The sequence below is a fragment of the Equus przewalskii genome, chromosome 3 (genome assembly GCF_037783145.1).
Source record: "Equus przewalskii isolate Varuska chromosome 3, EquPr2, whole genome shotgun sequence".
In the NCBI taxonomy this organism is placed as follows: Eukaryota; Metazoa; Chordata; class Mammalia; order Perissodactyla; family Equidae; genus Equus; species Equus przewalskii.
Genome location: NC_091833.1, coordinates 9,284,581 through 9,312,116, shown reverse-complemented (window position 1 = coordinate 9,312,116; position 27,536 = coordinate 9,284,581). Strand labels below are relative to the sequence as shown.

At 45.2% G+C, this 27,536-nt stretch overlaps 2 protein-coding genes across 20 annotated transcripts in view; one reads left to right on the top strand and one right to left on the bottom strand.

Annotated features, from left to right (window-relative positions):
- Window positions 1-19,222, top strand: part of PSME3IP1 (proteasome activator subunit 3 interacting protein 1) — a 31,221-nt gene extending 11,999 nt beyond the window's left edge. For all 18 annotated transcript variants that reach the window (XM_070611934.1, XM_070611926.1, XM_070611927.1 and 15 more), the window contains 3 exons: window positions 4,007-4,139; window positions 10,865-10,929; window positions 18,457-19,222. In XM_070611934.1, coding sequence (XP_070468035.1) covers window positions 4,007-4,139; window positions 10,865-10,929; window positions 18,457-18,674 — 416 coding nt within the window. In that variant the 3' untranslated portion in view covers window positions 18,675-19,222. The remainder of the gene's footprint in view (window positions 1-4,006; window positions 4,140-10,864; window positions 10,930-18,456) is intronic.
- Window positions 19,223-25,459: 6,237 nt separating this feature from the next.
- CPNE2 (copine 2) overlaps window positions 25,460-27,536 on the bottom strand; it is a 46,352-nt gene continuing 44,275 nt past the window's right edge. For both annotated transcript variants that reach the window (XM_070611917.1, XM_070611918.1), the window contains exons 15-16: window positions 27,245-27,481; window positions 25,460-25,905 (exon numbers count right to left, since the gene is read on the bottom strand). In XM_070611917.1, the coding sequence (XP_070468018.1) occupies window positions 25,798-25,905; window positions 27,245-27,481 (345 nt within the window). In that variant the 3' untranslated portion in view covers window positions 25,460-25,797. The remainder of the gene's footprint in view (window positions 25,906-27,244; window positions 27,482-27,536) is intronic.

The following is a 27,536-nucleotide window of genomic DNA, read 5'->3' as shown; positions in this document are numbered from 1 at the left end:
CAGTCGACATTCTTTGCCAGGCCCTGCAAGGCTCTGCATGATTTAAGCCACCCAACCTCCCTGTTAGATCTTGAATTCATTCTTCCTCATGTTCATTGTCCTGCAGCCTCCTGGCCTTCTTCACCTTCCCGTCTCACCAGGCTTTGTGACTCCGTCTCAAGGCCTTTGTATTTGCTGTGTACTTGGCCTGGAATGCTCTGCCCTCAGATTTGACAAGGCTGGCATTTCATGGCACTTGGGTCTCAGTTCACATCTCCCTTCTTTTATTTTTTTTTTTAAAGATTTTATTTTTCCTGTTTCTCCCCAAAGCTCCCTGGTACGTAGTTGTATATTTTTTAGTTGAGGATCCTTCTGGTTGTGGCATGTGGGGCGCCGCCTCAGCATGGCTTGATGAGCGGTGCCATGTCCCCGCCTAGGATCCAAACTGGTGAAACCCTGGGCCAGCGAAGCGGAGCACACAAACTTAACCACGTGGCTATGGGGCCGGCCCTCACATCTCCCTTCTTTGTAGAGACTTTTCCTAAGCACCCCGTATAAAATTGGCACCCATCTCCATCACAGTCTATGGTGTCATTTTTCTATAGGTCTTGTCACTACTTGAAAATCTTAATTTATTAGCTTACTGGTTTGTTTGCCTCTTTGCTGCTGGAATGTAAAGTAAGCTCCATAAGAACAAGGATGTCGCCATCACTGATTTCCCCAGTGCTGGGCATGTAGTGGGTTCTCAGTATATATGTGAATAAATTAATGAGTGACTCATAGGAGAGGTTAATAAAGCTACTCCAGCCTTTTTCCTCTTATGAGAAGGCTTGTTTAAATATGATAAGCTTATATGTTGAATAACCTCACTAGTGTGATTGAACAGGCTTCACCTCTAAGATTAATGGTACGACTCTGCGTGTATGTACTAGTTGGTATTTTTTGCAGGGAGTATGCAGTAGGTTCCACTGAAGAGTCGTGTGGGGAAAGTGTGGATAGATTTCCAGGGACGTGGTTTAAATCAAGGTGACTGATGGTGAATAAGGTAAGATGGAGCATGGTATCACAAAACCTGCTCTCAACTGGTAGCAGAAGACCTGGCTTCCAGTCCCCGTTCTCCTAGTGCCTTTCTGCTGCAACATTAGGAGAGGAGTTGATAGAAAGTGACACCTCAGTCCCAACCACAGGATTCTGAAGCTCCCCTCCCCTGCTCCCTTCCCTGCTGACCCCAGCACAGTGTTAGGCATGGTGTTTGCAGAGACGGGCAGATGGATGTATTGCATTATTTCAGGCACCAGGGTTTTTCCTTTAAGGAAATACGTTAATTACACTTCTCACTTGAATTTCGTCTTGTTCTGTGTGCTGAATTTGGCAGGCTCGCCAATGAGACAGAGTGTCTCCGAGAGCAGCCTTCTGGAGCGTAGTGTTGGTTTGGTGTGCGTGGGGCACGCACTTGGTTTGCAGTTCAAAGGGGAGAACGGACAGGGCAGCACAGAGGCGAGGGAAGCTTTCTGTCCTGGGAACAGTACAGTGTAACTTTGAAGAGGCTCATTGGAAACTTGGAAAGTTCTGACTGTCTAGAAAAACTGAAGAAAAGCAAGCCTTCTTCCTCCCCGCTGATGTAGACTGTGCTAACCCGAGCATGCGTGTGGCCGGAGACTGGAGAGGGGGATGGAGGGGTTAGACGTTTGTTTATTGAAGCTCCAAATCAGGAGCTGGTTCTTGGCTTTGCTTGATTGTTATAATGCGATACATTTTCCATTGTGATACTTATGGATACAAATAAGCTGTGGTTTGGGCCATAATAAACAACAGAACTCTTGTTTTATTCACGTTAAACCAGTATTTAGCAATATTATGTGTATTAAAAACTACTGATTTGGGGGGCCAGCCCAGTAGCGCAGTGGTTAAGTTTGCACGTTCTGCTTTCGTGGCCTGGCATTCGCCGGTTGGGATCCTGGCCACGGACCTATGCACTGCTTCTCAAGCCACCCTGTGGCAGACAGCCCACATGGAAAGTAGAGGAAGATGGGCACAGTGTTAGCTCAGGGCCAATGGTCCTCAGCAAAAACGAGGAGGATTGGCAGATGTTAGCTCAGGGCTAATCTTCCTCAAAAAAAGAAGAGATGGGAGAAAACAAAAAACTAATTTTTAAAAATCCCTCATTTAATGAATGCCTTGAGATTTTTGATGTATGTTTGTATATTTAAAGCATTTTAGGGGGAGAGGGACTTAAGGGGAAAAATTGCTTATGCTTTGGATATGGATCAAAAATAATAATATTACCACTCCCACCCTCAAGAAGAAAAGGTTGGGGGCTTTTCCTCACTTTAAAAGAATAAAAAGTTAAATGTTGGTTTTGCCTGTGTCCTGGTGTTAAAAATACGTGTGTGCTTTTGTTGTGTTAATTTTTTCCATTTTTGTTTTATTTTTCAATATTTACTATTAGGAATTTTCTTTGAGAGTTTTTATCCCTTAATGATGGAGTTGCAGATAAAAGTCACAGCATGCTCATTGTTTTTGGCCTTCTGTACGAGAAAGATGAAATCTGTTTCTTTCATTTTTATTCTAAAAAAGGAACATTTAGTATTAACATTATCTGTTTCCCATCATGGCCTTACAAACATTAAATTGGAAACTCAGAATAGTACTGAGCATTGTGCATAGTGTCCATTGAATATTGTGAATGTTTAAGGTAATTGGTGCCCATAAGAACCACGTTACTGCCTGAAGAGTGGTCAGGATTAGAATTTCCTTATTTCTGGTACGCAGTTTTGTCCATTGTTCAGAGAAACATGAATAAATAGCTTAGACCATGTACCCCCGCCTCCTTGGGCTGTAGTTACATGCTGCTTAGATTTCCTGGGCGCTAGATGTCACTATTGTTCCAGAAAGGCACTGCTGTATCTTAAATAAGGAATTGTACCATGTCTGAATACTTGTCTGTTGCCTAGTAGGTTGTGAGAGAGAATGAAAGGGAAGGAGGGGAGGAGACTGGTGGAGAGAAACAAAGAAAGTGACAAACTTCAGGAGCCAGAGATGGACGTCAAGCGCGAGAAAGGGCTGTGATGAGTGAACTGGTTACGCTTTTAAAACAGCTTTTTGGTTCCTGTGTTGTCTACGCACAGGGGTTTCTCACTAAAATCACCTTGAGAGAGTGTGGGAAACAGGGTCCTGGGCTCTGGAGGTCCTCATTCAGTAGGTTTGGGACAGGGGAGGGACATTGTTTTTTAATGAGCCTTAGGGTGATTGTGAGGTTGTCTTGTAGCCACAAGAGTAGGGTTAGTTTCTGTGATGTCTAAGACTGAATGCTGTTGATAGTCATAGGGCATTCTGCAAAAATTTGATTTTAACTTAAGGGGGAAAAAATGAACTTTTTTTTTCGATTATCTTTCAAAGATTTCATTTTTATTTTTCCTTTTTCTCCCAAAGCGCCCTGGTACGTAGTTGTGTATTTTTTTAGTTATGGGTCCTTCTAGCTGTGGGCATGTGGGATACCGCCTCAGCATGGCTTGATGAGTGGTAATGTCTGCACCCAGGATCCCAACTGGCGAAACTCTGGGCCACCAAAGCGGAGCACGCGAACTTAACCACTTGGCCACGGGGCTGGCTCCCTAAAAGCGAACATTTTTATATTTTCAGGGAAGCCACATTTTCTTCTATTGTATTTATATTCCTTAAGATCTTGGTTTTTCCCAGCAAGCGTGATACTGACCATGTGTTTGTTGGAGGCAGGTTTTCTGTCTGTACTCAGATTTTCATTGAGAATCAGAGAGAAAAAGTTTGCTTCTCTGTATTATTTTGAGCTTAATTTGCCATCTTTCTTTGTGGTCACCTTCATTTCTCTTTAAATCAGCTGACTCAACTGGCAGAATAAAGAGGGGAGGGCATTTTTTAATTAAGTAGGCTAAACCTTACGTGGCAGAGCTGAAGTGCTGGTAGATTCTCTTTGTCTTCCTTCTCTTGGTTTACTGTTGTCCTGCCATAGCTCTTTTTGCTTAGTTTGACCCTTAACCTGTAACTCACAGTAATCTCAACAAGGTTGGAATTTCTTCAGAAAACAAGAAGGAAGTGGAGAAGAAAGTGGCTGTGAAACCCATGGAAACCAGGAACAAGTTCTCCCAGGCTAAGCTGTTGGCAGGAGCTGTGAAGCATAAGAGGTCAGCCAGCGCTCACCCTGAAATCCCCCTCTGACCGCGTCCTCTGAAGAGCCGCCTGTAATGTAGCCAGAGCAAAACGGGCTAAGCAGGAGTCTCGGGGAGCTTCCCTTGCTAGCCTTTCCTCTCTCCCCTTCCCAGTTTGCTGTCTTCTGTGTAGCTGTCCACCCTTGTCTCTGATTGTTCATTCGACATACAGTAGCTCCTCCTCCCTGGGCACCTGCCGTGTGCCAGGCATGGTGTTAATGCTCTACATGCACGAGCTCGTTGATTCCTCTCAACAAGTCTGTGAAGTATAAGTTATCATGAGACGAGGAGACCAAGAATTTGGGAGGTTGAGAACATCTGTCCAAGGTCACAAAGTAATAGGAGAGGTGGAGTTCAATGTTTGAGCATCCGTGTTGCTAGGTAAATGAGGTAGCAGGTTCTATGACAGGATTTGCCTAGGGTGTAATGAGAGCAGGGACGAGGAAACACAGGGGTATGTGTGCTCACGCTAGGCAAGTGAGGGAAGGCATTGCAAAGGAGAGGCTGATTAGGTAGGGCGACCAGGGCTTTGACAGGCAGACAGGAGAGAGGGGAACAGCCCAGGCAGGGGGAACAGCTGCTGCAAAGGCTTGCGGCCTGGAAGAACACGGCGGCCGTGACAGGGTTACCGACCTGCTGCTGGCACTCTGCTTGATTGATGTGGGGTGGCAGCCCTGCTGAGAGGTTTTGATAAGTTCTTTGTTTGGTTTGCTCCTCCCTTTCCAAATCCTGAAATGGCACCAGAGTGATTAAAACCTGGTCATTTCAATTTGCCCGACCAGACCACGGGCCAGACGGCCTTACGTTTAAGTGCAGTCCATTAGGATAATCAGTATAGTATGTCAGCAGCCAGCCATGCGTTTTGAAGGGAGTGTGTTGATGCAGTCTGTGGTTTGGCACACCATCCCTCTGCTGCAGATGCTCCTAGGAACAGTGCCTCCGTGTAAAAATGTCAGCGTGGTAGAGCAGCAAAAGGGAGGAGCAGCAGGAGGCTGAAAAGCCCCACGAATTATTCCTTTCAAGTCTTGACAGCAGCTTTCATGCCTGGCCCAGTGTCTTTCAGGGTTTGGACCTGGGTCCGTTTCACTGAACAAGCACTGTGGACCCAGCACCCAACTTAAGACCTAGAAGATCATCAACAGTATTGAGTCTCGCTCTGCGCTCCTCCCATTCCATCTCCCTGCCTTGCCATCCCCACACAGCACTTTCTCCAGTCTGGCTTATCGTACTTTTACCTTTATTTACTTTTAGTAATTTGGAGTATTTTTTGGCTACCTATATAGGTATCTCTAAACAATATAATAACTCACTTGTTTTTGAACTTTATGAAAATGATTTCATTATATGTACAGCCTGCTGTGAATTTGTTTTTTCACTCAAATTGTTTCAGTAATTGGAACCATTTTGTGTGTGTATGCATATATGCACAGCTGTAATTCGTTCATTTTCACTGCTGTGTAATATGCATTATATGAGATTCCAAAATTTGTCATTCTCCTGTGGATGAGTATTTGAACTATGATGAATAGTGCTGATAGGTCTAAGACGTATGTTTTGTTACATATATGCATATGTTTCTCGGGTTGTGCCATCCAGTACCATAACCACCGGCCGCCTGTGGCTATCTAAATTTAAATTAATTAACACTATTTAAATCCAGTTCTTTAGCCACACTAGTCACATTTCAAGTGCTCAATAGCCGTATGTGGCTAGTTGCTGCCGTACTGGGCAGCACAGATACAGTGATACAGTGGCTTTATAAAATAATACCTCCGGGTGGTCTCAGTTTGCATTTCCCTGTTAATGACTGTAGTTGACATATTGCATATGTTGATTTGCCATTCATGTGTCCTATTAATGTGAGAGGTCTTTTCATTTAGTTTCTCATTTTTCTGCTGGGTTATTTATATTTTCCTTATTGATTCATAGTTTTTTTTTTTTTTAATATAGTCCTGATATTTTTTTTCTCAGTTCATAGCTTTTTACTTTTATTAATTTATTTTAAGGTGGTCAGTTTTTTTAAATTGAGATATAATTGACATATAACATTACATTAGTTTCAAGTATACAACATAATGAGTTGATATTTACATGTATTGTGAAATGATCACCACGGTAAGTCTAGTCAACATCCATCACCACACATGGTTACAAATGTGTTCTTCTTGTGATGAGAACTTCTAAGAGCTACTCTCTTGGCAACTTTCAAATAAAGAGTACAGTATTGTTCGCTGTAGTCACCATGCTGTACATCACATCCCCAGGACTTATTGATTTTATAACTGGAAGTTTGTACCTTTTGAAGGTGGACAATTTTAAGGTGGTCAGATACATCAATATTTTCTTTTATAGTTAGAGCATTTTATGTTTTGTTCAAGAAATCCTTCCTACCCTGAGCTCGTAAGATAGTTTTCTTCTAAAAATTTTAGAGCTTTGTCTTTCACATGTTAGTCTTTAATATATCAGGAATCGATTTTTATGAAGGGTAGGAGGTAGGGTCTCATTTCAGTTTTTTCCTTCAAATGAAAAGCCAATTTTCTAGCATCATTTACTAGGTGCACTGCCTTTCCGCAGTGATCTTCAGTGTGACCTCTGTCTTATAACAAGTCTCCACACGTGTGGGTTTGTCTGGGGGTTCTTTTTTCCTGTCCCTTGGGTCTGTTGGGCCAGTTCCACCCTGTGTAATTACTGTAGCTTTACAATAGATCTTGCTGTCTGGGAGGGCAAGTCCCCTTACGTTCTTCTCAAGGATGTCTCGTCTGTTCCTGACTACTTTGTTCTTCCACATCAATTTCAGATCTAGTTAAAGTTCTTTAAAAATCCCTATTGAGATTTTTATTGGAACGTTGTTAAATTGCTTGATAAATTTATAGAGAACAGATCTTTATGGATTTGAGTCTTTGTCCATGGCATATATCTACGTTTGTTTCCTTTAATGTCGTTTAATAAAATCTTAAAGTTTTCTTTTTCAAAAAGGTTGTGGACAGGGCCCGGCCCAGTGGCACAGCAGTTAAGTTCACACGCTCCGCTTCTCAGTGGCCCGGGGTACGCCGGTTTGGATCCCGGGTGTGGACATGGCACCGCTTGGCACGCCATGCTGTGGTTGGCGTCCCACATATAAAGTAGAGGAAGATGGGCACAGATGTTAGCAGGGCCAGGCTTCCTCAGCAAAAAGAGGAGGACTGGGACTGGCAGTAGTTAGCTCAGGGCTAATCTTCCTCAAAAAAAAAAAAAGTTGTGGACATATTTTGTTAGATTTATTCCTAAGTATTTTATATTTTTTTTGTGGCTGGTATGTAAACGTGCAGTTGATTTTGTAGTATTTACGTGCAGCCACCCAGCTCTTATTAACGTTACTAGAACTGTTTAGTAACTTTTATTAATGTTAACAATTTGTCAGTGGATTCTTTTGAAATTTTTATGTAGAGAGTTACCATCTGTGAATAATGGCAGTCTTATTCTCTTCTTTATACCTTTTAATTCCTTTTTCTTGTCTTATTGCACTGGCTAGGACCACCAGTAAAATGTTAGATAAAAACAGTTACTGTACGCATCCTTGTTTTATCTCTAAACAGAATGTTTATAACTTTTTCCCCATTAAGAACAGTATTTATCATTTTTGTTTTTTCAGATATCCTTCAGCAGGTTAAGGAAGTTCTGATCTTAGTTTGCTAAGAGGTTTTTTATAGCCGTGAACTATAAAATTTTGTCAGTTTTTTTCCTGCTTTTGAATTGATAAAATCAATTTTTCTTCTTTGCTCTGTTAGGGTGAAAAATTAAATTCATAAATTTTCCTAATGTTGCATTTCTGTGAGAAACCTGGGCTGGCAGTGATGTATTATCATTATTAACTTTGCCGGATTTGCTCTACTAGTATTTTGTATAGGTTGTTGCATCTATGTTCTTGAGTGAGACCGTCCTGTATTTTTTTTCCTGCTTTATCTGATTTTAGTGTGAAGACTAAAACTAGCTTCACAGAATGATTTAGGGAGTGGTCCCTCCTTTTGTGTCCCCTCGAGGAGTTTGTATGAGATGATGGTGTCCTGTTCTGTGAACGTTTGGTGGAACTCCTCTGTAAAATCGTTTTGGTCCCTCTTTTTTTTATTTGTTATACAAGACTATTTAAATTTCTCCATATCTTCTTGAGTCAGTTTTATTTAGTTATATTTTCTGGGAATTTGCCCGTTTTGTTTTGTTTCAAATGCATTCACTAAAGTTGTTAATGTTCTTTATTTTTCTGATTGCTGCTCTATCTGTAGTTGTCCCCTTTTTCATCCCAAATATTGATGATTTGTTCGTTTATTCTTCTTTTGACTAGTTTCATGAGAGGTAGTCTCTGTTTTATTAGTCTTTTCAAAGATTCTTTTGAATTTACTTCTCTCTATTTTTTGTATTTCATTAGTTACTGCTCTTTAATGTCTCATACCTCTTTTCTTTGAAATATTCTTTGCTTTCTTCAAGTTTATTCTTTTTTTTTTTTTCCCTGCTTTTTTCTCCCCAAATCCCCCCAGTACGTAGTTATATATTTTAGTTATGGGTCTTTCCAGTTGTGGCAGGTTTATTCTTTTGTTATTTCTGTTGTAAACAACTGTCAGGGAGCTAGCTAATTAATTTTCAGCCCTTTTTTTCAGTTACAGGCATCTAAAGCTATAAATTTTCTTCAGCTTTCATTGTATACAATTTAGTATTTCCAAGTATTTTTAAATATTCATTATGATTTCTTCTTTGTCTCATAAATTAGAAACATTTTTAAAAATTTCTAGACATATTGAGGTAACTTTATTTCATTGATTCTAAGATGAACTTTTTGTTTCCACATTTTAACACCTTATAATAAATGACGTGTTAGAGAGTGTATGAAATATCATATTTATCTTTTCTACCTTAATACCATTGTGGTTTATATATACTGATTCTTTTGAAATTGCTTTAGATTTGCTTTGTGACTTATTCCTGAGGTTAATTTTTGTGTGTGTTCAAGTGAGCTTGAGGAGAATCTGTGTAATTTGTAATTTTTTGTTTTGGATTCTGTGTAAGTACAACAAAGCAAACTTGCTAATTATGTTGTTTAAATCTGTGTCTTTACATATTGTCTGCTTGCTCTGCCAGTACTTGAGAGGAATGTTGAAATCTCCCACTATAGGAATGATTTCTTGATTTTTCTTCAGAATTCTGCTATATATATCCTATTAAAATATATTTTTTTAAGCTCTTCAATTAGGAGCTTATGTGTTCAGAATTGTTATTTCTTCACAGTGAATTAAACTTTGTTTCATTATGAAGTAACCTCCTTTATCCCTTGTAATGCTGTTGGTCTTTAAGTCTGTTTTCCTAATGTTAATATAGGTGTCCTATCTTTCTTTGGGTTAGTCTTTGCCTTGCTAACTCTTTTTCCATTCTTTTACTTTCAGTCTTTCTGGGTCTTAATTTGTTTGGTTTGGTTTTGCTTTTAAGTTTTTAGGTGTGTCTCATAAATAGCTGATTTTTTTATTTTATTTTTTATTTTTTAAAGATTGGCACCTGAGCTAATAACTGTTGCCAGTCTTCTTTCTTCTCTCTCTCTTTTTTTTTCCTTTCTGCTTCTTCTCCCCAAATCCCCTCAGTACATAGTTGTATATTGTAGTTGTGGGTCCTTCTAGTTGTGGCACATAGGATGCCGCCTCACTGTGGCCTGATGAGCAGAGCCATGTCCACACCCAGGATTCGAACCGGTGAAACCCTGGGCCACTGCAGCTGAGCGCGTGAACTTAACCGCTCGGCCACAGGGCCAGCCCCTAGCTGATTTAAAATTTAGTCTGTTAGTCTCTTTTTACTGGTAGGTTTGGCTTTATTAGGATTTTTTATATAGTTTCTACTATCTTAATGTGATTTGTCTTTTTAATTTTAAAAAATGTTTTCTCCTTGTATTCTTGTTTTTAAAAAAATTAAGATTTTAAAATCTTTTGTTTATTTTTTTCTTTCTACTGGTTTAGATTTATGTATTCTATTTCTATTCTTTTGGGGGCTAACCTTGCAATTTACCAGGCATACTTAGCAAAAGCTAAAATAAATAGGTCTCTTACTTCCCTGCAAAATTATACATGGACCTTAGAACTTTTAGCTATCGCCCTCTTCCTTTCTTACATGCTGCTACTGTCCACTTTAGTATGGTCATGTTTAACCTCACAAATTAGATTTTTTTTTTATGCAAACAATATTTGTTTAGATTTATACTTGTATTTTTCACCATCCTTTTCCTTCTGGGATCATTTCCTTCCTCACTGAAGTACATTCTTTAGATATTCTTTTAGTGAAAGTCTTTTGGGTAACTTTCAGAATTTCTAGCATGCCACTAAAGATATTTCCTTCAATCTTTAATAACTAAATTTTTGTCATTGCTGAACATGACCAGATATTCTTGAAATCCGTCTGTGGTTCTAACCAAGATGAATAAGGACGACAAAGAATCTGAAGCTGAGGTGATGCCTGAACGTATCATGCTTTACCCCTTGAATTGGTCAGGAGTTGACGTTGTCTTTATAACTAGTAATGTAACTGGAAGGAGATTAAGATCCTGAAATGGAGACTTTTCATTTCAGATCATCCCAGCTCCTTGAGGCTGCCTAAGACCCATGTCACTGGTTATTGGAGCTTCTGATTCCAAAATCTTTGATCCCCAAGACTGGAGGTAGCTCAAATCACCATTTTTTTTTTTGTTACAGCTCAGAGAGTGGCAACAGTGTGAAAAGACTGAAATCGGATCCGGACCCAGATGACAAGAATCAAGGTAGGTGATATCCTTCAATTCATTCTGTACTCATAATAGACATGAACCACAGTAAAGGGCTGCAATGCGTTGCATCTATGAATGTATGCCAGCCTTTGTCTCTAAGCAAGCCTACCCAAACTTAATTTGCCAAACTGTTTTATACCAGGCAGGGTTTATACCCAAGAGGATGTCAGCTGCCCTACAAACTAATATGTTAGCACCTGGTGGAACTGATAAATGACAATTGTGCTCTCCTACGAGTGCTTACAAAGCCAAACCCTGGTCGTATCACCTCTGTTCACAAAGGGTTTTTCTGTCTCCCCCAAATGGCAAGTTTCTTGCTTTCGCCTGGCTGGCTGCCAGTGAGGGGTAGGAGGCCTGCCTGCTGCTGATGGTTGGGTTGGACTGAGCCTAGAGGCTTAATACAGCTTCCAGGCGTACGCTTTCTTTGGTGGTTGCTTATATGTAATCACATCTAGCGCTGTATTCAGTGGCACCAATTGTAAGTGAAGGTGAGTGTATCCTGGGGGCTGGATCGGGAATGAGAAATTCAAGAGTGTTCTCACTTCTGCCCCTGCTCCCTGTGGGATGACACTCTGAGCTACACTCAGTGGGCCATCTGTAAGACAGGGCTTATGTTCATTTCTTTCTCAAAAAAATAGTGGATATTTTAAAATATGTATCTAATGGTTATTTTTTAATATGTATTACTGAGTACCAGTAATGGTCAGCTGTTGCTGATACATTTTGCTCTAGAATCTACTTTTAAAAAGGACATTCAGTGAAGAGTCTCCCCTACCCCTGTATCCTCTTCTGTCCAGTCCTTCTCAGAGGGAAACAGTGTTAGACATTTCCTATATATCCGTCCAGAGCTATCTGAGCATGTATAAACAATTACAAATATATGTATTTTTAAATGTTTTATTATAGATAACTTAAAACATATTCAAACGTTGAGGTAGTAGTATAATGAACCCCATCATGTAGCTTCAACAGCTTTAACACATATCCAATATTACTTCATTTATACCTTCCCAACTGTAGTATGTTGAGCAAATCCCAGACATCAAATTATTTCATCCATAATTATTCTGTATGTATCCCTAAAAAATAGAGTTCTTGTTTGTTTTAACATAATTTTACTATCATTATCACACCTAAAATTTTACAATATTTCCTAAGTATTATCAAATATCAAATTAGTGTTCATTTTCCCATAATTCTTTTTCTTGACAGTTGATTTTTTACAAATCAAAATCCAAGCAAGGATCAGACATTGTATTTGGCTTATATGGCTTTAAAAAAAATTATCGAGTTATAATTCACATACTGTAAAATTTACCCTTTTAAAGGACACAATTCAGTGGGTTTGTTGTTTTTTTTTTTTTTGAGGAAGATTAGCCCTGAGCCCTCTTTTTGCTGAGGAAGATTGGCCCTGAGCTATCATCTGTGCACATCTTCCCCTACTTTATGTGGGACACGTGCCACAGCATGGCTTGACAAGCAGTGGGTAGGTCCACACCTGGGATTCGAATTGGCAAACCCCAGGCTGCCGAAGCAGAACGTGCGAACTTAACCACCGGGCCACTGGGCCAGCCCCTCAATTCAGTGGTTTTTAATATGTTCACAACAATATTTAGTCATCACCACTATCTAATTCCAAAACCTTTTTATTACCACAAAAAGAAACTCGATGCCCATTAGCAGTTACTCCCCATTCTTCCCACTCCCCAGCTACTGGTAACTACTAATCTACTTTCTGTTTCTATGGATTTACCTTTTCTGGATGTTTCATGTAAATGAAATCATGCAATACGTGACCTTTTACTCCTGGCTTCTTTTCACTTAACATAATGTTTTCCACGTTCATCCATGTTGTAGCATGTGCCAGTACTTTTTACAGCTGAATAATGGAATCATGGTATGATATGGCACATTTTGTTTGTCCATTCATCAGTTGATGGACGTTGGAGTTGTTTACACTTTTTGGGTATTATAAATTATGCTGTATGAACATTCATGTACAAATTTTTGTGTGAACAAATGTTTTCAGTACTTTTGGATATACACCTAGGAATGGAATTGCTGGGTCATATGGTAACTCTATGTTCAACTTTTTCAGAAACTGCCAAATTGTTGTCCAGTGCAGTTGTAGTGTTTTTATATTCTACCAGCAGTATATGAGGGTTCCAGTTTCTTCACATCCTTGTCAACAGTGTTACTGTCTTTTTTTATTATATCCATCCTTGTGGATGTGAAGTGATATTTCATTGTTCTTTTGGTTTGCATTTCTCTAATGACTGATGATTTTGGCATCGTGTACTTATTGGCCATTTGTATATCTTCTTTAGAGAAATATTTACTCAAATTCTGAGCCCATTTTTAAATTGTTATATTTCTTTTTATTGTTGAATTGTAAGAGTTCTTTATATATTCTGGATACTAGACACTTGTCAGCTATGATTCACAGATATTTTCTCCCTTTCTGTAGGTTGTATTTTCACTTTCTTGATAGTGTCCTTTGGAGCACAAAGGTTTTAAATTTTGATGACATCTAATTTATTTATTTTTTCTTTGGTTACTTGTGCTTTAGGTGTCGTATCTAAGAAACCGTTCCCTAATCCACCGTCATGAAGATTTACACCTATGTTTTCTTCTAAGAGTTTTATAGTTTTAGCTCTTACGTTTCAGTCTTTGATCCATTTTGAGTTAGTTTTTGTATATGGTGTGAGGTAGGGATCCAGTTTCGTTCTGTGTGGATATCCAATTGGCCCAGCACCCTTTGTGGAGAAAACTGTTTTTTCCCCACTGGCACTTTTATTGAAAATCAGTTGACCAACATGTGTGGGTTTATTTCTGGACTCTCTTTTCTCTTCCATTGATCTATGTGTCTGTCCTTATGCCATTACCACACAGTCTTGATCACTATAGCTTCGTAGTAAGTTTTGAAATTGTGAAGTGTGAGTCCTCCAACTTTGTTCTTTTTCAAGATCATTTTGGCTTTTCAAGGTCCCTTGCATTTCCATATGAATTTTGGGATCAACTTGTCAATTTCTGTGAAAAAGGCAGCTGGGATTTCAGTAGGGATTGCCTGAGTCTGTAGGTCAACAGAAATATTGCCGTCTTATGGCGTCTTAATAGGCTAGTGTGTCTTTTAAGTCTCGTTTAACCTTTAGGATCTTCCTCCTTTTTCAATTTGTATTTGTTTCTTTTGTATTTTTTTGTACGAAAAACTGGATCTTCGTCTTGTGGAGTTTTCCACACTCTGGGTTTGCTGATTGCATTCCCATGGTGTTCCTTTATATCCTGTGTTTCCTGTAAAATGGTAATTACGTCCAGAGCTTGATCAAGTTGATTTTTGGCAAGAATACTTCGTATGTTGGTTTTGTGCTCCCTATTATCATTATTATTACTTTAATTAAGATACTCTTTTGTTCATTGCTTAATTTGCTTGTCATTATACCTTGGGAATTGTTCATATCCGAACATAAACAGCTACTGCATTCTTTTTTAAGGAAGTGTAGTATTCCATTGTGTGGCTGTAGCATAGTATATTTGTCTCATTTTCTATTGATGAACATTTAGATTGTTTCCATTCTTTCTCTATCCTGATGTTTCATTAAATAATGCTGTACATGCATCATTTTTCACATTCACAAATACATCAGGTTAAATGCTTAGAAGTAGAATTATTGGGTCAGAGAGGATATACGTTTGTAATTTCGATAAACGTTACCAAATTGCCCTGCAAAGAAGTTATCCCAGTTTATATTCCCATCGGCAATGTAGGAGTTGCATTTCACTGATATCTTTTTAATATACAGGAAACTTGCTAAACTGTGGCTGCTTAAATACGATAAGTTATACTGTGTGTGTTTATACACACACACACGCACATAAATAAAACTTCATAGAAATCTTAAATATCTTTCAACTAGTTAACTCATAGTCCTGTCTCTGGTGCTTATTCCCTGGTAAGAACTATTTGCATCGATCAAGGGGAAGGAGAACTGGTGTGGCTCCTTTAAACTATCTCAGGCAGACGCTTAGGTTTCAGATCCATCTTTTTTGTGCTTCTAAATCCCTTCTTCCTACCCCTCCATTCTTAGAGCAGAAGCTGGGCAAGAAATATCCTCTTTTTTCGGCCCCATAGTATAATGGTTCAAGTTTGGTGTATTCTGCCTCAGCGGCCTGGATTTGTGGGTTCAGATGCTGGGCGTGGACCTACTCCACTCGCCAGTCATGCTGTGGCGGCAACCCCCATATAATGTGGAGGAAGATTGGCACAGGTGTTAGCTCAGGACTAATCTTCCTCAAGCAAAAAAAAAAAAAAAATGATTAGTATGTTAGCTCAGGGCTAATCTTACTCAGCAAAAGAAAAAGAAATACCCTTTTTTACTAGGAGCTAAGACCCTGCAAGAGGAATATACCCTGAAGCTTGCTTCAGAGTCTTTTCCTGGACAGTAGAAGGATTAGCCCTGTTAGTCCCCCAGAAGTTAGCTCTTTGACCCTAATGGAGATTCAGGCTTCCCCCACTGGCGGCTGTGGACATAAGCTCTGGGCAGAGCCAGTAAGTGTACAAGTGTCCCCATCTACTCTCAAGTCACGCATCTGTCTGAATCCCAAGAACAGTCTCTCATAGCAATTTTCAGTATTATTTTGGTATGACAATGTGGTCCTGCAAATGCAGAAGTTGGCAGGAAACTTCACCAAATGGGTGAGATCAGAGGGCACCGCTTTGTTCTCTTTGGACAGTTAACTGCTTTTGGAATGAAATTTGTCAGAGTTGCAGTCTCTTTTCTTTCTTGAAACTTCCTAGATAATTGAGAGATTGGGTCTTTTGGCTTCAGCTCTACTGATGGCGCTACAGTCCAGATTCCTTGGTTGCGTTTCCGTGGCTGGCTTCCAGCCTTCCGTTAGGCCAGCTCTAATCCTCTGTAGGGACTCTGAACTTGATCCTTCTTTTCTAAGATAGACTCTAAAATACTTCACCCTTGAAATACTTAGTAAAACGATGTATCTCACTAAGCAGCTTCACATGAATTACTTTGCTGAGTAACTGATTCATACCCTTATAAAATATCAGGTGTTTTTTAAACAACCACATTTTTGTAACAGTACCGTTATGCGTTACTTAACAACGAGGATACGTTATGAGAAATGTGTCAGGCGATTTTGTCATGTGCGAATGTCATAAAATGTACTTACACAAACCTAGACGGTATAACCTACTACGCCCCCAGGCCATATGGTGCTAATCTTATGGGACCACCATCATATATACCGTTCATTGTCAATGGAAACGTCATTATGTGGCGCATAACTGTACTGGAAGTATCTTTGTTATGTGAAAGTAATAGTACAGTGAATGTTCACATAACAAATGGTAGACAGTTTGATGTTATGTCCCAAATTTTCACATCCCACCTCAAAAAATTTAGCCATTTACAATGAAGCTGTAAAATGCCTTTAACACATTTTCTCACATTCTCGCACATTGTGAATGCCGACCTGCTCTGTGCCAGGCCCTATGCTCTGTGCCAAGGGCATTGAATGGTGAAGAAGGGGCCTGGCCCTCAGCAGACCTAGGGTTAGAGGAGAATAGAGACAAGCCATCCCTCTCGTCATGAGGACTGCCCAGGCTTCAGCAGCCTTCCTGGCTGGAGTTCAGGGATGCCCTTGGCTCACAGCGAGATGTGGAAGTGTTCCTCCCTAATTTAAGCAGCCCAGGATGCTCTTTGAATTTTTACATTTGTCTTTTTAAAGAATTGTCTAAAAAGGTAGTATGTGCATTTCATAGAAAATTCAAAAGGGACAAGAGAGTGTAGAGTGAGAAGTTAAGTGTCTCCTGTTCCCCGCCCGCTCAGGTCCTCTCCCCAGAGCAGCCGCTGTCACCAGTTTTTATGTATTTTCAGACATTGTCATGCATATACATGGGCGTGTTTATTTTTCTCCCCGCAAATTATGGCACATACACACAAATCATGACTTTGATTTAGCACAGAGTCTTGGAGCCCAGTACACAGAGGTGCTTGACGCTTCGTACTGGCTGAGCAGTAGTCCGTTCCTTAACTGGTCCCTGTTAGTGGCCATTTGGGTTGTCTCTAGCCTTTTGCTGCTGTCAGCAGTGCTGCAGTGAATGTTCCCATGACCGTCATTTCAGTTTGAAGGACGTTGTCAAATTGCCCTTTGCTCCCTGAGCAGTGTATGAAGATGCCTGTTCGCCATACCTTGCCTCCTTATATAGTGTTTATTCTCCTCTGTTTAAAATCCATCTGTTTCTTTTTCTGTGAACCGTTAGTGCCTTCTGTCCACTTTTCTGTTCCGTTGTTGGTTTTGGAAGAACTCGTTGTATGGTGCAGAAATGGGCTTTTGTGGTATTTGTTGCAAACGTTTTCCTCCTTTCTTGTAGCCTTGTCATTGCCATCTCAGCAGCCACTGTCAGCTCTCATTTCACTTTTCCCCATCTCCGTGTTTTAACGTTGCTTATCTTCGGTGGCTTCTTTTTCCTTAGTAGGACTTTCTGTAAGACAAGCAGATATGCTGAGCTCTTGCACTCTGTGTACTGGCTGGTTGATAGCTCTTTTTGCTTCTCCGTGGTATTTTTTACTTACTCCTGATTTCATGTACTTGGGGCCATGTATCCTTTTCACATTTAGTTGAGGTCTGTGTTAGGGATTGTTAAGGCAAAACCCTGGAAGGTAATATGCTTCTCAGCCTGAGATAATGAGGTTTGAACTCCACCTCTTACTCGTCAGTGAGGTCTGGTATCATTTTAGTACATTATCTTTTGATTCAGATTGAGTTTATTGTTTTCTACACTTTTTTTTTGGTGAGGAAGATTGGCCCTGAGCTAACATCTGTTGCCAGTCTTCCTCTTTTTGCTTGAGGAAGATTGTCACTGAGCTAACATCTGTTCCAGTCTTCCTCTGTTTTATAGGGGATGCTGCCACAGTGTGGTTTGATGAGCAGTGCTAGGTCTGTTCCTGGAATCTGAACCCACAAACCCCAGGCCACCAAAGCGGAGCATGCGAACTTAACCACTACACCACCAGGCGGGCCCCTGTTTTCTCCTCTTAAGTGGCCTTTAATTGTAGCCAGGTCTTTCGACCTCCCCCGTCAGTCACATGGGGGATGCCTACATGTCAGGTTGCTGTAGTGACGAGTGAGGCTGGGAACGTGTGGAGGAAGGAGGAGGAGTGGAGCAGAGTTCTTAACTTTTCCTTTGACCTCAAGCCCTGTGTTTTCTAGATTGAGGCTTTCTGTCACTGAGGTGGCATAGTAGCTGTGGGTTTCCTGGGGCAAAAACCACCCCAGCTACTTGGTGACGTTCTGCCTGGTTTTGAAATGTGCTCCAGCTGTCCTTCAGTTTTCTCAATTGTGAAAGGAACACAGCCGTCAGATGCGGGCGCCATGGTGTGGAGGACTAGGGTTGTTGGAGGGCTTCTGTGGGTAACGCCCTCAGCACGGGGCCTGGCTTGTGGAAAGGACCCCGGCAACACTGGAAAGAGGTGGTGAAGTAACAGTCTTTCCTCTGTTTTGCAGAAGCCCTGCCCTGCGTGTCTCTTGGCAGCGCATCCCTGAGCGCTCCGTCCATCCACTGCCCGTCCGCCGCCGTCTGCATCGGCATCCTCCCGGGCCTGGGCGCCTACTCGGGGAGCAGTGACTCTGAGTCCAGCTCCGACAGCGAGGGCACCATCAACGCCACCGGCAAGATCGTCTCCTCCATCTTCCGAACCAACACCTTCCTCGAGGCCCCCTAGCTCTGCGTCCTTCCCACCGCGAGCTCCTGCCCAAGGGTAGACGGACGTGCCTCCTGCCGCGGGCACACCTCCCTCCGGAAACGCCTTTGCCTGCTTCCTGTGCACACTGAGACATGTTTAACCTCATCTAAAGACGTGCCAGAGTTTACTAGAGGCCCGACCTGTGTTTGATTTCTCTTTCCGGTCCAGTGCAGATGCCCAGACCTGTCCCTCCACCTCTTTCCTCAGCGCTGTGGTGGGGCGGAGGCCAGGTTCGGCAGAAATGCCGCTGGAAACACCCTGGGAAGGCAGGCGCCAGCTGGCTTGCAAAGGTTTGCGGTATATTACTTTCTTGCCGTTTTCTTTTTTTCCTTTCCCAACAGCACAAAGAAGCAAGGGCAGTTATTAGACAGGTATTGTTTAGACATTCATTTTAGACGAACACGTGCTTTGGTTGTACTGCGTTGTGGAGCATGCGGGACAGGACTGACCCGGTGATGAAATGGCCCGCTCCCCTGGACCTAACGACTTCTTCATGTTGTGTGACTAAGTAAAGACTATAAACTACATCTCTGGGGGGTGTCACTTAGCATCATCATTCACTGTGAAGTTTTCTCTTACTCTTGGCCATTCCTTCTCCTCCTCCCTTCTTCCAATCCCATTTAAGACTAAACCTTAGAGAAACAGCCCTTATTTCATCATGGCCAGAAGTCAGAAGTACTGGTAGGTCTGTGGGCGAGCTGATAGAATTCAGCAGCTCCTGGAATCCTGAAATTGCACATCCTGACTCTCCTCGGTGCCTCGCCGAGGCTCCCCCTCTGTTTGATACGTGTTATAGTTGTGGCTTCTAACCCTGCAAGCTGCTTCTAGTCCGAAGGTGCTGCGCTGTCCTTTCCTCCTCTCTTATTTGCGGTCCCTCCTGCTCTTCCCCTTCCCACACAGGGCAGCCCTGTGGCTGTGGGCAGCCAGGGCGCGGTGGTACTGCTCCAGCTCTTTGTCTCGTAAAGGGAGGCAGGGGCTCTCCCTTTGGGAGGGAGAGGAGGACGGGAGACCAGGTGTGAGGCCTCAAGGACAGAGGGAGGCATGGGCTTAAAAAAAATCTGGACTTTCCCCCGCTTCGGGGGAATGAGCCTGGACGGTTCTCTCTTCCCGTTGGTTCCTACGTCAGTTGTTTCTGCTTTCTTGGTGTGAGACGGAGAGAGAGACACACAGAACGTGTTGACACTGTGATGCTGGCAGGCAGAGAAGCTGCTCAGTTTTAACGTGGGCAGAGAGGCCCCTGGATCTCAGCCAGCCCCTCCTTTCCCTCCAATGCGGCGACACTCTGGTGCCCGTTGCCAGATGGTGACTTCCCTTCGCCTGTCACTGATGCCTTCTGAGTCCTTCCTCCTCTCAGAAGTACCGTGTGCTGATTGTTCCTGACTGTCAGTGCAGGCGCGCCGGCCCCTGCTGACAAACGAGACATTCAGGTGAAACTGCAGGCACCTTCTCTGCTTCATGCTTCCTGCGATTGTGCTGGTACCGAAGCGCGTATCCAGAGCAGCCTCACATCCTTTCAGCAGGCAGAGCGAGGGCTCCCAGTCACCGTGTTTATGTGGTTTGACTTGGAAGAGGCCGTTGTTCTACCTCTTGGCCTCTGTTGATGGTGGGGAAAGTTGACGAAGGGTGCAGGGATTAAAAACACACATTAGGGGCCGGCCCGGTGGTGCAGCGGTTAAGTGCGCACGTTCCGCTTTGGTGGCCCGGGGTTCGCTGGTTCGCATCCCAGGTGCGGACATGGCACCGCTTGGCACGCCATGCTGTGGTAGGCGTCCCACATATAAAGTAGAGGAGGATGGTCATGGATGTTAGCTCAGGGCCAGTCTTCCTCAGCAACAAAGAGGAGGATTGGCAGCAGTTAGCTCAGGGCTAGTCTTCCTCAAAAAAAATAAATAAATAAAAACACACATTAGCTCGAAAGCTGCTAAACCTGTAGGAGAACCAGATCTCGCTTTTCCTATACTGAATTTTGTGCCCCCAACTCCCTCCCCAGCTACCCTAACAGCTCGATTATGTTGAGAAGGGTGAAACTTTTCAGACTGAGATTTCTGCCCTGGTGTCTCCGGTGAGATTGAGACTCGCTGTGACCATTTCATCGTCTTCCACGGTCCCCATTCTGTAGACTGGAACTGAGACACAGCAGGCTCTAGAAACCACAAATAGCAAAACAGGGTCTGGTCTGCCCAGCAGAGGAAGCAGCCTTGCAAAGCATCCAGTGTGGACAGTATGGTTCAAGCCCAAAGAAAAGAAGAAAAAGCAGGGGTGACAGGAGACCCTTCTGTCTTCGTAAATAATTGGGACTTTATAACTAGGTAACAAGGGCTGAAACCCAAATGTGGCGTGGGTTTCTTTAAACCTGCTTCTGCTGTTGTGAGTGGTGGTGGTCTTACAGTTCTTGAACCGTGTGAGGGAGAAGGCTTGTCTCTGAGGAGTCCCACAGCCAGCTCTCTTTGGACTGTCCAGCTTGTGTCACACCACGCCCTCTCAGCCACTTCCTGCTGGCCGTCTACCTTCGGCTCTGCACCCGCCTGGGTGGGGAGAAACGAGCATGAAATTCACAGCATCTGTTTTTCCATCCATAAAAAGACGGGAGGCGGATGTGACTGGACCCAGAGAGGTGGCTGGAGGCCTGTGTACGCACCTGCCCTCTTCCCAGGACCCAGGAGGGGAGAGCCGGCTTCGCACATCCAGAGTCCAGAGTTGGGGTGGGGGGGGGCGCGCTTCAGCTTTTTCAAGAGCATTCTGAACTGAAAGTCGAGTCCCTACCAGGGGGTGACCTGGGCTAGCCCTTTGTGTCCTCATCTCTTTCACTCTCCACCTCATGCCTTTCTTCCCTTCTGTCTGCCTCCTCTCCACCCGAGACAAGCTTCATTCACCTGAGACTTCCCCACTGCTTCTGCTTCTCCTCCCTGGGAACTCAGCCTAGTTCCACCTTCCCTGGGTGTATCATAGTGGTTATGAGCTTGGAGCCAGACATTTACTAGCTGGATCACCTGGACAAGGTCCTTAACCTCTCTGGGCCTCAGTTTCCTCCTCAGTAAATAGGAATAATGACACCAACTTCCTAGCGAGGGTGAAAGATAATCTGGAGTAGGTCCTCGGTGCGGTATCTGGCACACAGTGCTCAGTAAATGGTCATCCTGATTCATGCTCTTACACTGGCGTCCCCCACTTCTGGGCAGGGTGTCCAGAGCTGCTGTCGGTGGTGATTTCTGGCAGGTTTTTCTGTCCTACCAGCATTCCTAAGTGGCAGCTAGAACACCGACACAATGAAGGGTCGCCTCTGGTCGTCAAAGCTCCAACTACCAGCTTCTGCTGTGTACCTCCCTCTAGCTAAATGTTAATTGCTCAGGCACACCCGGTTCCTTGGCTCTGGTGTCTTAGCCGTGGGTATGTGGCTCAGCTGTCATCTTAAGCCCCTCCGGAAAAACAAAAAGAGCTCAGTGGCAGCACACCATCATTTGCACTTGGGTATTTTCTTGATTTCCTGGTGTCCCCAGCCCACTTATGCATAACAGTGTGGAATGCAAGTTCTGCTCAGTGGGAGGCTAGAGTCTTGGCAACGCTTTTGTAGTTACAAGTTGAACACAAGAAGCCAGTCGCACATTCATGCCTTGGTGATGCTGGCAAGGACTGGCATTTGCTCCCTTACCTGCTGGAGCAACAGTTTAGGGGAGCGGGAGAGTGAAGCAGTAACAGGCCTCAGAGCTTGCAGAGGAGCCAGGCAGCAGGACCCAGAGGTGACCTTCCCTCCGAGCCTGAGGCTGTTGGCGGGGGCTCCTCCCTCACTGTCTGAGGAACAGTCCTGCACATCATTAGCTCTTAGGTTGATGTCTGTCTTTCATTCACTGTGTGCCGAGGGCCTGCTGTGTATGTGCCAGGTACTGTTTGGGACGTTCATGGACCATTTTTGTGGATGGTAGTCCTTCATCCTAAAAAAAAAATCCTGTGAAGCAGCTCTTCTCTACTTTCTTTTTCCACGGAAGATTGGCTCTAACATCTGCTGCCAGTCCTTCTCTTTTTTTGCTGAGGAAGATTGGCCTTGAGCTAACATCTGTGCCCATCTTCCTCTATTTTTTACATGTGGGACACCTGCCACAGCATGGCTTGATAAGCAGTGTATATGTCCGTGCCCAGGATCTGAACTGGTGAACCCTGGGCTTTCGAAGTGGAGTGCGCAAACTTAACTACTACGCTACTGGCCAGCCCCTCTTCTCTACATTTTCTAGAGGGAACCAAAATTCATGGTGGCATAACAACTTGCTTGAGGTCGCACAGGTAGGTGACAGAACCAGAACATTAATTTGAGCCTTTAATTTACAGCTGACTTTCTGGGATTTCAGTGAAACTTTTAAATAAATGCCAGCCCAGGTCTCAGTGGTGGGGACTCAGGGTGAAGGCCTCTTGCAGTTGGGTTTCCAGGTTCTATTTTCAGCCTGCTCTCCATGTGTCAGAACCAAGGAGCAGCTCTAAGGCTTGGTTGATTGGTTGGTTTTTATTGAGATATAATTGACGTGTAACATTTTATTGGTTTCAGGTGTGTAACATAATTGTTCAATATTTATATATATTGCAAAATGATCCATCATGACACAGAAAAATTTTTTTCCTTTTTGATAAGAGCTTTTAAGATTTAACTCTCTTAGCAACTTTCAAATATACCATGCAGTGTTATCAATTCTATCAGCATGCTGTATGTTACATCCCCAGGACTGACGGATTTGGGTTTTTTTAGGTGGTGTGGCCTGGTCAGTTCAGGCACATGCCTTTCTCCTGTGAACTCGGGCCCGCTGGGAGTAAAGGGCTTGCTTGAGTGATCCATCCAACCTCAGGCAGAGACAGGGGCAGAAAGGGCAGTTGTGGCTGGGGCGGCTCCCACATGAAGCCCAGAAGTGGGGGCTGCAGGCACCACACCTGAGGGAGTTGGCCCGTAAGTTTGCGCATTTGGGATGGACCCTGATGCAAGGCAGGACTCTGCCTTAACATGGCCCAATAGATGTCAGTCTCCCCAGGCTGCTAAGTTACTCCCAGGGGGAGGCGAAAGGGAGAGGTCTGCATGAGGAGTGGTCACCCCAATACCCCCGTGCCCTGGGGGCTGAGGAGGGGATGAGGCTGGGAGAAGGCTGCTCCCCTAGAGAAGCCTCTGGGCAATCGGAACTTGACAGGTCCTCTCAGGTTGGAGAGGGTACCAACTTCCCTGGGTGTGACATCCAGCTAGACTCACTTCAGCTACCCAACGGGAGGGTAAACAAGCAGTCTTGTGCTGTGTCGACCAGCACCCAGTCTTGCAGCTGGCCTGAGCAAGGGTGAGGCGTGGACCAAGGAGCCAGGCGCGCTGGTCGTAGGATTCCATCCATGCTGCCGAGCTGGCCCCTGGGTCCTTGGGGAAATCAGGGCTACCTGCGGTCCTGCAGCCCTCTAGGAGTGGAGGTCACCCTAAAGGATATTTCAGCCGGCGTTTGGTGGCCACAGAATCCGCAGAGGCACTGGAAGCTTAGGATGAAGACATCCGTCACTCAGTCCCCGAGGATGGCACTGGCTCCTGAGATCACCAGGCCCCTAGAGGTGGAAACTGCCGGGCACACCACCCAGGGCCAGCAGGTCACTACCAAGGATTACTGCCCTGGGGGGTAGGTCGAGATGACTGACTCCCAGTGTCCGTGGAGAGGGGGGCAGGTTCATCAGCAGCTCGAGCGGAAGCCGTTCAGTGCAGTGGAACAAGTGGGGGCTCTGGAGCCAGCCAGACCCGGATCTAAGTTCTGGCTCTGCCTCTCATAGATTCGATTAGCTTCTCTGCTTGTTTCCTCATCTCTGAAATGCTCCTAGGCAGGGGCTGTTGGAAGGGTTCATCCAGATTATGCCTGTGAAGCACTTGGTACAGAGCTGGAAACAGTGCTTAATAAATGGTAGTTGTTATTAGGTTACACATAAGCCTGTAGCAAAGGGGCTAGCTGGAACTCCAAGGGGGAGGTGGATAAGAGAGAGAGAGATGTGTTATGTGGAAGAGAGCAGGGGACTAGGACGATGGCTCGGGTTTCAAGATTGGTCCCCTGGCTGGTTTCATGAAGTTGGGCCTGGCCTGGAGGGGGCATGTGGTAGAAGCCAATGGCTGCTGTCCGCAGGGGCAGAAGCAGCCCTGTTCAGCATCCTCAGGCCAGAGGCTTTCACTGCTGCAGACCACGGGCTGAGCCCAGGGCTGGGAGAGCTGGAGGAGGAGCAAATGGGCGGCAGTGGCTGCTGTCCTGTGGGGGTGTGTGTGTGTTGGGGGGGTGGTGGAACGCAGGACAGAGTGTGGACCAAGAGGAAGGAGCGGAGGGCACCCTGCTGGGCCAGCATGTGGGGATTCCCAGGAACACTGGTGTGGGCTCTGCAGGGGCCAGAAAGCCTACAGTTGCTGTGGGGACCCATGTGTTCTATTCATCCGCAAATATTTATTGAGCATGTACAGTGTGCCAGGTTCTGTGCCCATGTAACAGAGGCACCCTGTTCATGTGGACTGCATGTCCCCAAGTAGCAGCTTCACAGGCTGCCTGGGGAAAGTGGTTTTCCTGTTTCCTTTCCCAGATGAGTGAGCCCATCGGGTCTGGGCTGAGGAAGGAGTTGACACAGGGACATCTGAAACTCCTTTATTACCCTGAGTATAACAGATAGAGAACATGGTCACAGTATTAAAAAACAGCAGGCGTTAGGTGCAGTCTACGACACAAAGGATGCCCCGGGGACACGTTCCTTTCAGAGTCTGCAGCCAGTTACTTGGAAGAAGCCAGTTATGATTGTAAAAATTTTATTCTCTTTAATAACAATAATTCCACTAAAATTATACAAAGTACATTCAATACTTAAGAGTGGCGGGGTGGGGAGAGGAAGCCAGTTTGGCCTGGAAGCATCATCAGTGACTGGAACAAAGGAAGCCCAGCTGGGCTGGGAGAGACTGGGGGTGGAGGTCTGGTTGTAAAAAATAAAAATGTGGATTGGTAAAAAAGGCCACGCACAAGGAAGCAGGGTGAGCGTGGGCGTCCGGGGGCCGGCGTTCAGGGGGGTGGGCATCCCAGGGTGGGTGCCCAGCTGGCGTGCTGCTGCCAGGGGGGCGGGGGGGGGGCCGCGCTCAGGCGGGCTCCGAGTGGGTGGGGGGCAGGTTTTTATGCTTGAAATACTGCACGACTTGTTGGGGCAGCTCCGCCAGCACTGCTTTGGCCAAGGTCTCTTTTGCTGCCTGCAGGGTCGAGGGTGAGGGGAAAGGGGGAAAAGAGGAAGAGTGAGGATTACAGAACGGAAGTTGTGAGGGGCCTCAGGCCCGGAGAGCTGCTACAGAAGGTGTCCCTGGAGGACAGGATCTGGGCGGAGGGACCAGGCTGGCAAAAACTAGCGTCCCCCATCCTGGCCCGTGCCCGCCAGCCCTCCACGCCCTGTGCCTGCCTTTATGCCGGGTGTTAGTAACTCAGCCTGAGCCCTTGTGATGCTGGGGAGTAAGGCCTTAGGATGGGTTTGTCTGTGGGAGGGTTTCCGGGGAAAGAGGCGGGGGAGGCCAGCTGCACAGCCTACTCATCTGGCAGACGTGGCCTGAGCACCTTCTTGGCTGCTATAAACGCCGTGACTGTCTCATTCACCACTGAATGCCCAGCCACAGGCCAGGCTCGGGGAGGGGCTCAGTCAGTGTCAGCACGAATGGGTGGCCGACGCCCAGCATTTGTCCTCAGGAAGCTAATGCTCCAGCGGAAGGAGCCGAACTATCTCAGGCCAGCCCAGGGGGTACTGGGCAGAGATGTGAGGACCACTGGGTACAAAACAGAGTGGTCAGTTCTTGCTGGGATTGGCTCCCAGGATCTGAGCCACAGCACTTGGAGAGGCCCTTATGGCCAAGGGGACTGAGGTCCAGAGACGTCAAGGGCTTGCCCAAGGCCACACAGTGTGACAGTGTGCCTCTGGTCAAACAAGAGTCAGGCCCTAGGCTGGCAGTACAGTTGTGGCATCTGAGAGACTGTGCTCCCTCTGGGGCTCCTTATGGGCCCAGCTGCCAGGGCAGCGACTAAGAAGCCAATCCTAGCCTCCTGTGGGCAGACCGGGGGTTACCTGCAAATGGGACCAGAGCCACCTCCAGGAACAAGGTGAGGCCACCAGTCCCCCCTGCAGTGGCCCTTAGGGAGGAGGGGGCCATTCTAAAATGTGAAGTGAGGAGGTTGGGTTAGGTGTGATTGCCAGGAAGGCCCCTCTCACCTCTGGGCCTTTGCACTGTCCCTCTGTCTGCCCTGAATGCTTTGCCTACTTCTGCCCGGCCCCGAGTTGGAGGGCAGGGCTTCCTGGGCTGGGCCCCGCTCCCCTGTGCTCCGTCAGCATGCTGAAGCAAGCGCTCACACTGTCACATAGCCTTGTCTGGGGGCAGGGCCTGGCAGGGTGCTGGGCACATAGTAGGCCCTCAGGAAGGACACAGTCAATGTTGCTGAGACTAGAGGAGCCTAGGATTGGGCAGACAACCCCAAGACTCCCCTCCTTGATATTAACTCTGGCACTGGGGTCCCCTACCGCCCCGCACCCCTGCCTGGGCCCACACTCACGTTGCGGAACTCTCGGAAGGGCACGAACTGCACGATGTCCCGGGCCGCCTCCTCCCCGGTGTAGGAGCGCAGCGTGCGGCTGTCCCCATCCAGGAATTCCATGGCCGCGAAGTCAGCGTTGCCCACGCCCACGATGATGATGGACATGGGCAGCTTGGAGGCCTGCACCACAGCGTGCCGCGTCTCCTCCATGTCGCTGATGACGCCGTCCGTGATGATGAGCAGGATGAAGTACTGCTGCAGGGGGCCAGGCAGCCGGGGCCTCAGCACAGCACCCCTCTCCCCGCCCCCT